General features: G+C 45.6%; 1 protein-coding gene across 1 annotated transcript in view; it reads right to left on the bottom strand.

Moving 5' to 3' along the window:
* Window positions 1-4,286: 4,286 nt before the first annotated feature.
* Window positions 4,287-15,310, bottom strand: part of LOC137439236 (uncharacterized) — a 91,016-nt gene continuing 79,992 nt past the window's right edge. The window contains exons 9-10 of the mRNA XM_078767956.1: window positions 4,407-4,489; window positions 4,287-4,298 (exon numbers count right to left, since the gene is read on the bottom strand). Of these exons, the coding sequence (XP_078624082.1) occupies window positions 4,287-4,298; window positions 4,407-4,489 (95 nt within the window). The remainder of the gene's footprint in view (window positions 4,299-4,406; window positions 4,490-15,310) is intronic.

Genomic DNA, 15,310 nt, shown 5'->3' with positions numbered 1-15,310 from the left:
AAGGTCTAAAAGGTGCGTTCCAATAGCATGTAATTGACCAAAAATAGCAATGAGATTGTAGACTCTCGCCAGGACGTGTTTTCAGTGGGGGTTTAAAAAAAAGGCTTTTGTGTTAAAACAAATATGGCGGCAGAACCACGGGACCGAAGACGTCATCATTTTTTTTGTCTCCACCAATTTATCCCAAGATGATGCTCAAGAAATTTCATCTTGATCGATGAAGTTTTGTACTGGTCTAATTATTACGTCATAATGGAGGCACCTATGACATCATCACTAACATATGTTATTCCACATGGAGAGTTATTTACAATGAGCCATGTCTCAAGTTTTTCTATTCAGTGCTTTCGGAGATATAGAGGTGAAAAGTTTTTCAGTTTTTCGGTTTTTCCAAGATGGCGCCCGTACCACGTAACATATGACGTCATAATTATCATGAACAAAAATTCTACAGGTGGAGGTGCACCTATGGTGAAAATTTCCTGTCAATCGAACCAACAGTTGCAGAGAAAATTATATTTATTATGTGCAGACAAACAAACAGACAGACAGACAAATGAAAAATCCCTCATAGAGCGACACTTGGCAAAACAGAACAAAGTAGAATGGCATTCAGTAGGGCATCCTTTTGACCCCAGAAATAATTAGTGGTTGAATTCAGTGACCTGATATGCAAATCGTCTTCAAAGTTTAAGTTAATCGGATGAAAATTGACAATTTTAGAATTTTGGCCTATGTTGACCTCAAAATAATGGGTGGTTTGTTTCGGTGAGCCGACATGCAAATTCTGTTCAGATTTCAAGTCAATCGGATGAAAATTGAGGATTTTAGAAATTTGAAATGGTTGTTGACCTTTTTGCCTATGTTGACCTTTTGGGCTATGTTGACCTAAAAAAATAGGTGGGGTTGAAGTCAGTGACCAGATATGCAAATTATCTTCAAATTTTAATTGAATCGGATGAAAATTGAGCATTATTTTTAGAGATTTGAAAGAAGTCGTTGACCTTTGGCCTATGCTGACCTTTTGGCCTATGTTGATCTCAAAAATAGTTGATGGTTGAATTCAGTTAGCCGATATGAAAACCCTATTAAAATTTCAAGTCAATCGGATGAAAATTGAGGATTTTAGAATTTTGAAGAAAAGTGGTCAAAGTCTCCTAATAGGTCTATACTCTACAACTTGAGAACGGCTGAAGTGATCTAATTCAAACTTGGTACAGGTATTTATAATGATGTGCAGATTAACTTATTAAATTTTGAGGTCAAGTGGTCAAAGGTCAAAGTCTGTAAAGGTCTATAACTTGAGTGGCTATAGGGATCAAATTCAAACTTGATAGAGATCTTATTATAATAAAGCAACCGCATGTGGCGATGTTGGTATGTTTATTCATGACCAAACAGTCTCCTTCTTCTTAAAATATAATTAACACCCCAAACACAGTCCGTCAACTCTTAATTACGTATTACGTACTGTTGGAATATACCTTTTGACCCTTTAGACTGCTGAGACACCTCAGACCTTTGACGACCCTTTAAGACCCCAAGTCCCTTAATACCACCAAGACCCCTGAAGACCCAAAATACCCTCAAAGACTTCAAAAACCCAAAATACCCCCAATATCCTAAAAGACGCAGAGGAACCAAAAGACCCTTAAGACCCAAAAGCCCCTAAAGACCCAAAACACTCTGAAGACCCCAAAGACCCCAAACACCACAAATACCCATGAAGGCTGAGAGGATCCAAAAGACCCTGAAGACCCAAAGCACCATGAAGACCCAAAAGACCCCGCAGACAGAAAAGACCCCGCAGACCAAAAAGACCCCGCAGACCCAAAACACCCTGAAGAACCACAACACCTTGAACACCAAACAGACCCCGAAACCCAAAATACCCTGAAGACCCCAAATACACCAAAAACACCCCACAGACCCAAAATACCCTTAAATACCCAGAGAATCCAAAAGACCCTGAAAACCCAAATGGCTCCGAAGACCCAAAAGACCTTGAAAACCCAAAACACCCTGAAGACCCAAAAGACACTGAAGACCCAAAAGACCCCAAATACCCAAAACACCCTGAAGACCCAAAAGACCAAAATACGCTAAAGACCCAAATTACCCCAAAGACCCTAAAGACCCCAAAGACAGCGAAGACCAATCACACCCCAAATACCCAAAATACCCTTAAAGGCCCAGAGCATCCAAAAGACCCTGAAGACCCAAATGGCTCCAAAGACCCAAAAAGACCCAAAACACCCTGAAGACCCAAAAGACTCTGAAGACCCAAAAGACCCCGAAGACGCAAAAGACCCTGAAGACCCAAAACACCACGAAGACCCAAAACACCCCGAAGACCCAAAACACCCCGAAGACCCAAAACACCAGGAAGACCCAAATCACCCCAAAGACCAAAAACACCCCGAAGACCCAAAACACCCCAAAGACCCAAAACACCCTGAAGACCCAAAACACCTTGAAGATCCAAAAGACCCCCGAAGACCCAAAACACCTTGAAGATCCAAAAGACCCCAAAGACACAAAACACCCTGAAGACTCAAAAGATCCCCGAAGACCCAAAACACCGTGAAGACCCCAAAAAGCCTGAAGACCCATAAAAACCTGAAGACCCAAAAGGCTCCGAAGACCCAAAACACCCTTAAAGGCCCAGAGATTCCAAAAGAGCTGAAAACCCAAATGGCCCCAAAGACCTAAAACACCCTGAAGACCCAAAACACCAAGAAGACCCCAAAAAGCCTGAAGACACATAAAAACCTGAAGACCCAAAACACCACAAAGACCCCAAAGACACCGAAGACCCAAAACACCCTTTAAGGCCCAGAGATTCCAAAAGAGCTGAAAACCCAAATGGCCCCAAAGACCCAAAACACCATGAAGACCCAAAACACCCGGAAAACCCAAAACACGCTGAAGACCCAAAACACCCTGAAGACCCAAAACACCCTGAAGACCCAAAACACCCAGAAGACCCAAAACACCCCGAAGACCCAAAACACCCCGAAGACCCAAAACACCCCGAAGACCCAAAACACCCCGAAGACCCAAAACATCCCGATGACCCAAAACACCCCGATGACCCAAAACACCCCGATGACCCAAAACACCCCGATGACCCAAAACACCCCGGTGACCCAAAACACCCCGAAGACCCAAAACACCCCGAAGACCCAAAACACCCTGAAGACCCAAAACACCCTGACGACCCAAAACACCCTGACGACCCAAAACACCCTGAAGACCCAAAACACCCTGAAGACCCATCCGTTTTGTGCAAGGTCGCTTTTTTTTTTTCTTTTTTTTTTTGTTGTATACAAGATCGAGGCTCGTGAAAGAGCTAAGAGCTTGCTCAGAGCTAAGAGCTAAGCTTGCTCGTGGTGTTGACAGTTTCAAAGCAGGAGAAATATATTTACCTGTGGTGGACAGTTTAAGTTAAAAAAAAAATCTGTTTTGCACCACGAGCAAGGATCGCCTCAAAGAAGGAACAAGTTATTCTTGGACTGCAGCATCACGTGGTGAATGAGTCATCAGCTCTTCTATAAAGTTTATAGGCCTGCTGCAGTCAACCAGGATGGCAAGGACATTTGTGAACTAAGTCAAGATAAAACAAAGAGCTTCACCTTGACATATTACACATACGTTCAACCAACCATAGTAATAAACACACTTTTGTAAACATTTTTAGCAAATCTCCCCTCCCCAAGGGGTTTTTTCCTCCTTGAGCAAAATAAATAGCTTACCTTGGCCTTTCCTGGGGCCCCCAAAACAGAAGTAAAAAAATATATTAGAAACCACAAACACGTATTATTACCCTTTAAGTCACTCCTGCTGTTTAATACTAAAAACTGAGAGGGAGGAAACCTGAGCTTGAGGCATTACATTTTTATCATTGGGCAAGAACCTGAGCCTCGATCTACTGTAATCTATATACCTCAGATAGAACCTTGCATGCAATAAAATAAACATCCTTATCACTGACTACCTTCGCCATTTACTCTGCCCACCACACCAGATTTATATTCCTTGACAATGTACACTTTCCTTAAGGTTTAAAAAAAAATTTTTTTTTTTTTTTTTTTACACAATTTTTTTTACCTACAAGTGTACTGCATAAAAAAACATTGTGTAAAAGAGCAGTGTAATCCCATCCCAAATTTGAAACCTGCGTTGAGGTTGAGGAGGTTCATCGGTAATCACGATCACCAAACCTGAGAGCAGTATTTTGGACTTGCACAAGCCCATTTATGATTGGCAGTTCACACACTGTCACCTCAAACCTCGAGCTTGTAAAGAAAACAAAAATGCCATCGGAAAAGTAAAACTGCATTTTCCAGGTGTGGAACTGGCCGCACAACCTGAATGACAGTACCAGCCCATGATAGTTTACTTACTTGTTTGTTGAAGGTAATTGACCACGTGATGATATCTCTGTTGAAGTCTTTGGGGCTGTACGAATAGCTGATGGGGACACAATCTGCACAGGAAACAAAAAACATGCTACCTTCTTTAAAAATGCGACATACTCTCTCCTTATGTGACACGAAGTAGACTCAGGGGTGTAATGGTTGGAGGACATGCTCTCAATCTGGGAGATCGGTGTAATTGCAGTGTCAGTGTAAGTGCTTGCTGCTTCCTTGATTGACACTTTATCTTTTATAATATATATATATATATATATATATATATATATATATATACAGACTTGGCATTTAATATGGAATATTTTTTTTTTTCTTGACTTGGGTTTCCTTTCTGAACTCAGAATATCAATCTGGTGAGTTTATTTTACGCTTCGGTGATTTCTTTGTTAAAAGAACCATGTCACTGATTGTCTGTCGCAGCAAGAAGTCAATAACAGGATTATATCACAGGTGGCGTGACAAAATGTACGGACAGGTACATTTGACGATTGGCTTCAGAATCGGGTATATAAGGGTTGTTGCGTTCTGTATTAGTGGAAAACAACTGCTGCACATCTACAAAAGTTATTGCCGCTTCCTCTGGAGATGGTCCGTCAACTCGACAATGTTGTTTGTCATGGAGTGGTGGCTTTACAAAATTCCGGCATGAAACAGTGTGCTATTGCTCGGCAGTATGTCATCACTCAAGGTCAGGTGTCAAAGATCACGAAACGAAATGCTCAGAGGGGTGTCCCTCCTCCAATATCGACGCCAGGACGTCCCCGCAGAACCACAAGGAGGGATGATCGCCAGCTGCACCGGTTAGTCCGCAATGGCCGTACCAAGTCAGCTAATCGGCTTAGGGCTGAGTGGCAGCAACTGACAAATGTGCCTGTATCCAGAAGGCTAGTCAACCAACGACTGGTTCAAGCAGGCTATTGTGCCAGGCCTCCCCTGAGAAAGCCATGCCTGACAAGACAACACCGCCACCGCCGATTGCAGTGGGCCAGAGAGCACCGTCAATGGCAGCCAGGACACTGGAATCACGTGATCTTCAGTGACGAGTCTTGATTTCTTGTCTATCGTCAAGATGGCCATGTCTGAGGGCGCAGACAAGTGCATGAAGCCAACAACGAAGATTGTATAGTGCCAAGAGTCCAAGCTGGAGGTGGTGGGGTGACCGTTTGGGCTGCTTTTCATGCAGGGGGCAAAACTGACCTGGTTGTTCTGAATGGAAACCTGAACCAGTTTAAGTACAGGGCCATTCGGGAAGAAACATTGCTTCCATTTGCTCGTGCAGCCTTTCGAGGAAACTTTGTCTTCCAAGATGACAATGCACGGCCTCATTGTGCTCGCATGATCCAACACTTTCTTGCTGACCGTGGTGTCGAGCATATGGAGTGGCCTGCCATGTCCCCGGATATGAATCTGATAGAGAACTTGTGGGCAGAATTAACGTGTCAAATCGACCACTTGGACCAGCAGCCGACCTCTGTGCGTGAATTGCAGCAGGCTATTGTCACTGCATGGCAAGCGATTCCTGTCCAAACCTGGGCAAATCTCGTGAACAGCATGCCTCAACGTGTACGTGCTCTCCTGAATGCTCGTGGGGGTTACACGAAGTACTGAACTGTAATTTTACTGTCCGTAATCCCAGTCGTAATTTAACTTTTGTTTTTGTTAAAAAAATATTTGGCTAATGTGCAAAATAAACAGATACTTCTGGAAAACGTACAGAAGTTTAACACAGTACTGTCCATGAATTGAGTTCGATATCAGTTTCCATCACTTTCAAGGATCAATTTATTTGTTTCGAAATGTCAAATGTGGTTTTTGTTTCTTTTAAAGGTCACATTAACAAAATCTAGAATAATTTCAACATAATTCCAATGAACTTTTGGTTCTAAGACATCTTGAAAAGTAAGTTCACCCCCACAAAAAAATATTCCATATTAAATGCCAAGTCTGTATATATATATATTGTTGTGGATATGAGGATTGTATTTTTTTTATTGTGTGTTTTATTAATATTGCTTGATTCTGGACCCTCCTGCCTCCAGTGTTGTGTAAAGGTCAAAGGGCGTCCCATAATTAGTCCATAAAGCATACACGTTAGCCAATCATAGAATACCCCTGTTCAATAGTTATATCTTTATTATGTGTATTAGGGTAAGGCCTTGTCTTCCATTAAGATGACACTCCATTGCACCAAGAGAAATAGAGTAGATTCCTTTTCACATTCCCCTTTCATCGTTGCCAAGCCTCGATTGCCAATTACATCCCCTCCAAAACCACCATTGAACATGTGCTGGGGTCGGGGAAGATGGGCGTGCCCGCCCGTCGTCATCAAGGGCGGAGCCAAAGGGTCGCGCGACCAACCAGGGCCGAGGTGAGCACACCGAGGGGCGTGTCCTGAAGGCCGGCGGCTTGATCGCCGGAGGCGCTATAAAAGCGCGCACGCAAGGTACTGCGTGAGAAGATCATCCAGGAGAGATCGTCCAGGGAAGCACAAAGCCTGCTATTCGTCGCCTTGCTCGCCAAAGTTGGACCAAGCAAGAGAGTTGGGCAAGAAGCAAGCACGTTGTTCAGTTGTGTGGTTGGACCAGACGAGTCCTGGCAAAGCACGCGACGTCCCCAGAGCAGCCGCAGCCACAGCAGCAACGACAGCAGCATGGGGCCTTGACGGCAGTTCCGGAGCAGGGCCGCGAAGGAACGGCGGCGGTCAAACACGCCGATCGTGCTGCAGTACCATTGGACCTTCCTCTCCCTCCAGCCATCCACCTCCTGCCTTTCCATCCTTCTTGTGTACGTGAGTTTGTTTTGTTTGTTCTGTCCTTGGGTTAATTAAGTTTGTATAAGCTAGCGTTGCACTGTGTCTAATATCTTCTGTATATTATTTTCTTATCTTTCCTTCTCCTTGGTTTTTTTGAGCCTGTAAATAGCAAATAAATTATATTCGTATTTCCAACCATTTTGTCTGCTTCTTCTTCACATCCGTGTCGCCTTAGTCTTTTCCCTATTGAATATCTGTGGCACGATCCGGCCAACGTTCGGGAATCGGGTTAGTCGGGGTAACTGTACGGCCGCGGGGCCATCCGCTCAGCAAACACAACATCTTATCCGCGGTCCGTAACAATATATATATATAGTGTTACGGTTTTTAGAACTGGCATTTGTAAATAATAATTCTTGTAAATAATTATCTTCATTTAAAAAGGTTGCACCCATAGTTTATAGTCCACGAGCAACACGTAGGACACCATAGGACCTTCTTCAGTTATTTCATTAGTATGTGTTTCAGGTAAGGCTCTGTTTCCAATAGTTTGACTCTGCATTGCATTAATCAAATAACCTAGGCCCCTTTTCAATTCTGTTCATTTTGCGGCTTAGCCTCCCTCCAAATTGGATTGCGTGTCTCTGCCAGCCGTAGCGCTGGCTCCAAGCGCCATTAACCACGCGGTCAAGCTGGAGAAAAAGGGGGAGGAGTTGTCCGAGTGAGGCGTGGCCCCATCAACGTGTCACGAAGGGAGGAGCCGGTGAACCCTCGCGACCAATCAGGGCCGAGGCGTGTTCACCGGTAGGCGGACCTAAAGAGCATGCGGCTTGATACGCGAGCGCGTGATAAAAGCGCTCGTGTGGGACTACTTAGAAGTTGAGGAGGTTGTGAGGCAGAGCAGAAGGGAGAGCCAAAGAGGTACCAGAGAACGAGACCAGACACGAAGCTGAGTGAGAGAGTCGGTCCACTCGCGCCGACAATACCGCGGCAATACTAACCGCACCGCCTGCCGGGTTTCGCCGCGGAACCAAAGTGTGGACCAGAGTGGAGCGTGAACCTGGAGCCGGATCTCAACGCCTGAACCATCTGCCCGGACCTTCCTCCCCTGCCATCTGCCTGGACCTTCTCCTCCTTCCTGCTATTCCCCTTTCGTGTAAGTCTGTCTGTATTGTCCTGGGCGTGATATTTAAGACTGTGTAAGCTTGCCCTGTGTCCTTTTGCTCTTCTCCCTGTACATGCCCTTCTTTCGCTTCCTCTTTTAGTAGTATAGTAATAAATCATATTTGTTCTTTCTTTACCTTCTGATTTCCTCTCATTCGATCGCTTCCATCTTTTCCTCAATTGAGTACTGGGGGCACGATTTCAGAACCGCTCAGAATCGGGTTAGGCTTATTGCTAATGGCTCGAGTCGCGGATTGCTAAACCGCTCGGCAATTTCCATCATATCCGTGGCCCAGGCAGAAATTATCTCCCTGCTTTGCGGAGAGATTGGTAAGCAGGTATTTGGGAATCCATCTTGACCAATCACCCTGGCCAATCTCAACCCCGCAAGGTTGATGACCCCGCAAACGGCCAATCTCAACCCCGCAAAGGGCTTCCTTTGAGAACGCGGTCCATGCTAATACTACACAATCCTATCTGTACTAGGGTATGTCATCACCTACCCCCACAAACGTAATAGTATGTTTGTATGTATGTATGTATATATGTATGCATGTCTGTACCAGGGTATGTCATCCATACGATGGATGTCCCCTCAAACATATACCAAACAGAGCTGAGGATCTGGTCACATGAAAGGGTGATGTGATTACGTCTGATGTCATTACGGCGTACAACGGCTGACTCCATACTCCGCCATTTTGATTCCTATACTGTTCAGGCCGAACATATCGTTGAACCTGTCATGTATCACAATCGCCATGCTCTACCTTTATGTTTTTCATGCAGTGTGAAACACAAACAAACTGAGTGTTAAAATTATCATCAAATATCAAAAGCATTGACGTTACGGATCTTCCAACGACACAGTACTTATAGGCCTTAGGCATCAGGCCTTCATGCCTCACCTTCAGGCTGCTTGGGACAAATTATCCCAGCTTTCTTAATACCGTGGCATTGTTTTCATAATAATAATAATAGCGTTAATACTAATAACATTATAGTAAACTAGGGCATGCCCGTACTATATATATATCTAAAATTATATCCCCCCCCCCCCCCCCCCCTCTATTTACATGAAATGGTTTGGTCCAAAGCGAACGGCTTGCGAGTACGGTGACAATCCCCCCCCCCCCCCCCCCCCTCTATTTACATGAAATGGTTTGGTCCAAAGCGAACGGCTTGCGAGTACGGTGACAATCCCCCCCCTCTATTTACATGAAATGGTTTGGTCCAAAGCGAACGGCTTGCGGAGTTTGGTAAAGAAATCGCCATAACGTGCACAAACGCGCAGGAAAGCGAAAGAATCGCAAATTAGTTTTAATTAGTTTTAAAACATAGTTTAACGCCAACATAGCGGCAACATAGTTTGCCAACGTGAAATAAATGAATACGCTCTCAAATGTGCCGTCCGAGGCAGAGTCTGTTCGGCACGTTCGGCACACGTGATAGCTCGCTGCTCTCTGATTGGTTGAATCGTTTTTTGGACATAGCTCGGTAACTACTTGTCCGATTAATATGAAACCTTGAAAAGGCACATCCTCGGGTCCCCAGCAATATACCTGGCAAGTTTCAAGTATATCGAACCCGTGGTTGTCGAGAAACAGCGGTCACAGACATACAGACATACATACATACATACACACAGAGATTACTGGAATTATAGATAGACTAGGGCATGCCCGTACGTGGGTGCAATGCCCGTACGTGGGTACGTGGGTACGTGGGTGCGAGTACGGTGACAATCCCCCCCCCCCCCCCTCTATTTACATGAAATGGTTTGGTCCATGAAATGTTTTGGTCCATTCGCAACGCCAAAGCGAACGGCGAACGCTTTACATGAAATGGTTTGGTTCATGAAATGTTTTGGTCCATTCGCAACGCCAAAGCGAACGGCGAACGGCTTGCGAGTACGGTGACAATCCCCCCCCCCCCCCCTCTATTTACATGAAATGGTTTGGTCCATTCGCAAAGCCAAAGCGAACGGCAGTTACGAATCGCAGTTACGATGAATCGCAAAGTAGCTTTAATTAGTTTTAAAACATAGTTTAACGCCAACATAGTTTGCCAACGTGAAATAAATGAATACGCTCTCAAATGTGCCGTCCGAGGCAGAGTGTGTTCGCCACGTTCGGCACACGCGATAACTCGCTGCTCTCTGATTGGTTGAATCGTTTTTTGGACATAGCTCGGTAACTACTTCTGCGATTAATTTAAAACCTTGAAAAGGCACATCCTCGGGTCCCCAGCAATATACCTGGCAAGTTTAAAGTATATCGGACCCGTGGTTGTCGAGAAACAGCGGTCACAGACAAACAAACACACACACAGACACACACACACACACAGACACACACACACACACACAGAGATTGCTGGAATTATAGATAGATATCCACGGAAGTAAGGGAATTAGCCATGGTTTTTTAATAGTAATATCATTTTCGTAATCTTGAAGGTTTGAAAGGTTTGAAATTAATCGGACAAGTGGTTCCCAAGGTATGGTCACCGTACTCGCAAGCCGTTCGCTTTGGCTTTGCGAATGGACCAAACCATTTCATGTAAATAGAGGGGGGGGGGGGTTCTACCGTACTCGCAAGCCGTTCGCTTTGGCTTTGCGAATGGACCAAACCATTTCATGTAAATAGAGGGGGGGGTTCTGTGGTCGTTACTGCCACGTGGTTTCAAAGTTTTTTTTTGTTGTTGTTGTTTGCACGCATGTTTTTTTTTCACCCACGTACGGGCACGCCCTAGTAATGATAAAGCAACATTAATATTATCGTAAATCTAATCGGAACACTAATCCCTTTGTAGTGACTGCAAAGTTACTGGAGGTTAAAATATATCATCTTCTATATATTAAAGTAGCGTCTTCGTATGCGGATGTTATCATTAGCCTTATGTATATATTTCGTATGTGGGTGTCCTCTGATACCTCAGGGAGATGGATGCCCCTGCCTCGCATAATCCCAGGTTACCTGTGGGCAAGGTGTAGTACCTGTCAGCCCCCCTTACCAGGGTAACGGTCCGCAGCCATGTGGGTTAAATGGCAGATGGCTCTGTACATCTTGTGGATGAGAGTCCAGTCGACTCCAACATCATGGGCGGAAGAGGGTGAATTCCCCAACGGCCGGCAGAAGGACGGAGAGGAGTGGCGACCCCCCGTCTATACCACACACCTACTCGTGTGTACCAGCCATGGAAAGGCAATATGATGGCAAACACACCATCATTGCTCGAGGAGACTCGAAAAAGTAGCGGCAGTTTTGTGTCCTTTCGTCACACTGCATCATTACGGGAGACGACATCGCACCGATAGCGTACGACGGCTGACTCCACCGACCGACATTTTAATTTATATGCCATACAGGCCAAACATGTCGTCGAAGCGGTCGAACCTGTCATGTGTTTTTACACATGGACTGCTGTACGTTGCAGCGATTAGAGTACTACGGCTACGCCGCTGTTAGACTTTCGGTCTTTTTTTTTTTAACGTCAATGACTTCAGTCACGGACTATATAGTCCTCGTCGAGGCCAGGCTTTTTGGAAGGATAAGGAATGTAAATATATGGAGTGAAAGTGAGTATAATGAGTGCATGGTATATGTGAGAAAGATAAATTAAATATGTTGTCTATATATTACACTGATATCTTAAATGTGCATTGTGGAGCGGGGTTGAAATTAATTGCAAAATATCAGAAGTCAGAATCCAGAGAAAAGAAATAGTCTACTTGCCAAGCCTATAGAGCCCTCTTGTGAACCCGGAAATGTTGAGTACCCCAACGTTTTAAGTTAGAAATGTACAGTATGGGTCCCCAGCACTTAGAAACTGCCGGATGCTAACTTGCATATGTTGGGCAATTAGCAAAATTAGCATTAATAGCATTAACCCTATCAAACATAGGCCTGGGACACTGAAATTTCTGTTTCGCTCTATGATCGCTTGCCTGATCAAGTGGAGTGATCTGCAGCGATGGTCATCAGTGGTTCTCAGACCTGGGATGATGCACACTCTCATGTCATTCATCGGCTCAATCGGACAACTGATGAATTCAACAGGTGTGGAGGAGCTAGTCGGTGCATCATTTGGAGGCCTGAAATCCATCTTCAACGGGAAGGCCTGGCCCAAGGCTATGCGAGCCTTCCGTATGGTTGTGTCTGCTCTTCTTCATGACTTCTTAGAGGAGGGAGAGAAGACTCACGAGCAGTTAACGGCATTCCTGGAGAAAGCCAAAGAGCACCCCACAGGCCAGCTATGGGTGGATTGTTTCATCACCCCTACCCTAATAGCTCACAGGTTCTGGCGAGCAGAAAGAGAGGGTGATTGGATGCTGCAACAACACTGCCTTGAAGAGATGCTGCCTTATTTCTTTGCTGCCGGTCATCACCACTACGCAAGATGGATCACATGGCATCTGCGCGACATGCAGTACCTTCCTGCTACTGCCAAGGATGACCTTTACACTGGAAGCCATGTGTGCTGCCACTCTGATGGTGCAGCTGCAGTGAGTGGAGACATGTTTGGGGAGCAGACATGCATCAAGCAAGGGAAGGGAGTATGAGGCATGAAGGGCATCTCCAACAACCCTGAGCAGGTCGCCATGTGGATCCAATCTTTCGGCATCTGCTCCTATCTCTCCAAGTCATTGCATGAGATTTACGACGATGCTGAAGCACCGGATAAGACAATGAAGCCCAACAGACACAAAGAAGAGGGTAAAGGACGGCGGGAATTGGACGCGGAGGACCGGGCTAAAATCCTGAGAGTGCTACAGGAAAACTCCCATCCACTCACCATAGAGACCGCGACCCTCCACCATATCACAAATGGCCAGGTGGCAGATGAAAAGGTGAATGTGCAAGATGCATTGAAGATCGGACAGGACATGAGCACACTGTTCTCTTCATCACTTTCTGAGAGATTTCATGTACCCATCTCAAATAAGGTGGTGACAATGACATTCACCAAAAAAAGAGTGAAGGTCAATGCGAAGATCATATGTGACCTTGAGGCGTTGTTTGCTCGGCTGCTGGTGGTGGGGAGCAAGAGAAGAATGGAGCTCTCTGCCCTCTTTGACTACGAGCTCGGCCCGGTCCCTGCATCCATCATCGATGAGTATGGATGCCTCAGGAAAGGTAACAAGTCTGTGATCGTCCAGCGTCTTGGAATCCTTGCCCCCAATCCCCACCCACCACATGTTGTACTCGTTGATGCATCGCAGCTCATCTACCACGTGGTGTGGCCATCGTCAGGCACTGTGGCTGACCTCGCAGCCAGCATGGGACGCCGGCTTAAACGCTACATCACCGAAACATTTGTGATCTTTGACCGGTATGAGCAAGACTCTGCCAAAGACCACGAGAGGCAGAGAAGAGCTGGGGAGAGCTCAACAGAGTACCGACTCTCACTGACAACCCCTCTACCTAGCCGTGACAAAGTGATGAAGAACAAGACAAACAAACTGAGACTGGGTGAGCTCCTGTGCACACACAGCATAGGAGATCACATCAAGATGGTCAGCAAAGCAGACAGTATTGTCACTTATGACGAGACTGACGTCTCCCTCATCTCATACATGTTGGATGCAGCCAGTCGCAGAGCTGAAACTGTCCGCATTCTCAGCGACGACACTGATGTTTTCGTACTCATGGTCTATTGGTGCTGGAAGGTGGGTATCACATGTAACCTGCAGATGGAGAGATGGGATGGCACTATTCTCAACATCAATTCGACAGTAGAGAATCTCGGTGAGCAGTGTCACTCCATCCTGGCTATGCATGCTCTCTCCGGATGTGACACCACCTCCTATCCCGCGGGCAAAGGGAAGGTGTCCGCACTCAAGGCCATGAGAGTAGTACCTGGTGACCTGCTTCACTTCATCGGAGAGGAGGGAGCTACTGATTTACAGATTACAGAGGCAGTGAGTGGTTTCTTCCTGGCTCTGTACAACGAGAGGGAGTCGGCATCTCTGAACGTCGCCAGATATGACATCTACCGAAAGCGCAAAACCCCCCCAGCACTGAAGACACTGCCTCCTACAGAGCGCAACGCCCTCCTCCATGGACGGCGTGCCCATCTACAGGTGCTGCTTTGGAAAGCAGCAGACTGCCCTGACCCACCAGCTGTGGACATAACAGAGTTTGGATGGAATAAGAAGGAAGGCGAGAAGGGAGAGGAAGTCATCATGCCCATCCTGGATGCAAGCCCCGTTGCTCCTCCTGCCGTGTTGGAAATGATCAGCTGTAGCTGCAAAGCTGGGTTAAAGCCCTGTTTAACAGCAAAGTGCAGCTGCGTAGCTGCAGGCCTGGCCTGCACCAGCTACGGCTTCTGCAAAGGCTCTGATAGTACATGTTGCAACACACTCACACACTCACAGCAAGAAGAGCAATATGACAAGAATGTAGAGTCAGGAGATGAAGACGATGAGGATGAGTTTTATGATGAGGATATGCTTTACAACGGTGCAGAGTAGTAGAAGTGCAAGATGCTCTTTCTTGATGGAAGTTTTATGTTGTGTAACTAGTGCACATATTTTTCAGCTCTGATAATTTTGGGTATACTTGTGTTTTAATTTTGAGGATATTATTTACCCACAGTCATATTATTCTAGTTTGGTATGGTACTTGCCTTTGTTACCTCTAATACCTGTGAATAAAAGTGGAGCAATAGAGCGAAACAGAAATTTCCGTGTCCCAGGCCTATGTTTGATAGGGTTAATGCTATTAATGCTAATTTTGCTAATTGCCCAACATATGCGAGTTAGTATCCGGCAGTTTCTAAGTGCTGGGGACCCATACTGTACATTTCTAACTTAAAACTTTGGGGTACTCAACATTTCCGGGTTCACATTGCTGGCAAGTAGACTAAAAAGGGGAATGGGAGACTGGAAAGAAGAAGAGAAGAAAGAGCCAGGTTGTTGTGGTTCCACTCCACCTTTGGCTCTTCTTTTTGTGTT

This window comes from Myxine glutinosa, chromosome 14, assembly GCF_964187855.1.
Source record: "Myxine glutinosa chromosome 14, kmMyxGlut1.1, whole genome shotgun sequence".
Classification (NCBI taxonomy): Eukaryota; Metazoa; Chordata; class Myxini; order Myxiniformes; family Myxinidae; genus Myxine; species Myxine glutinosa.
Note: the sequence above shows the minus strand (reverse complement) of the source record. Positions and strands in the feature narration are given on the sequence as shown.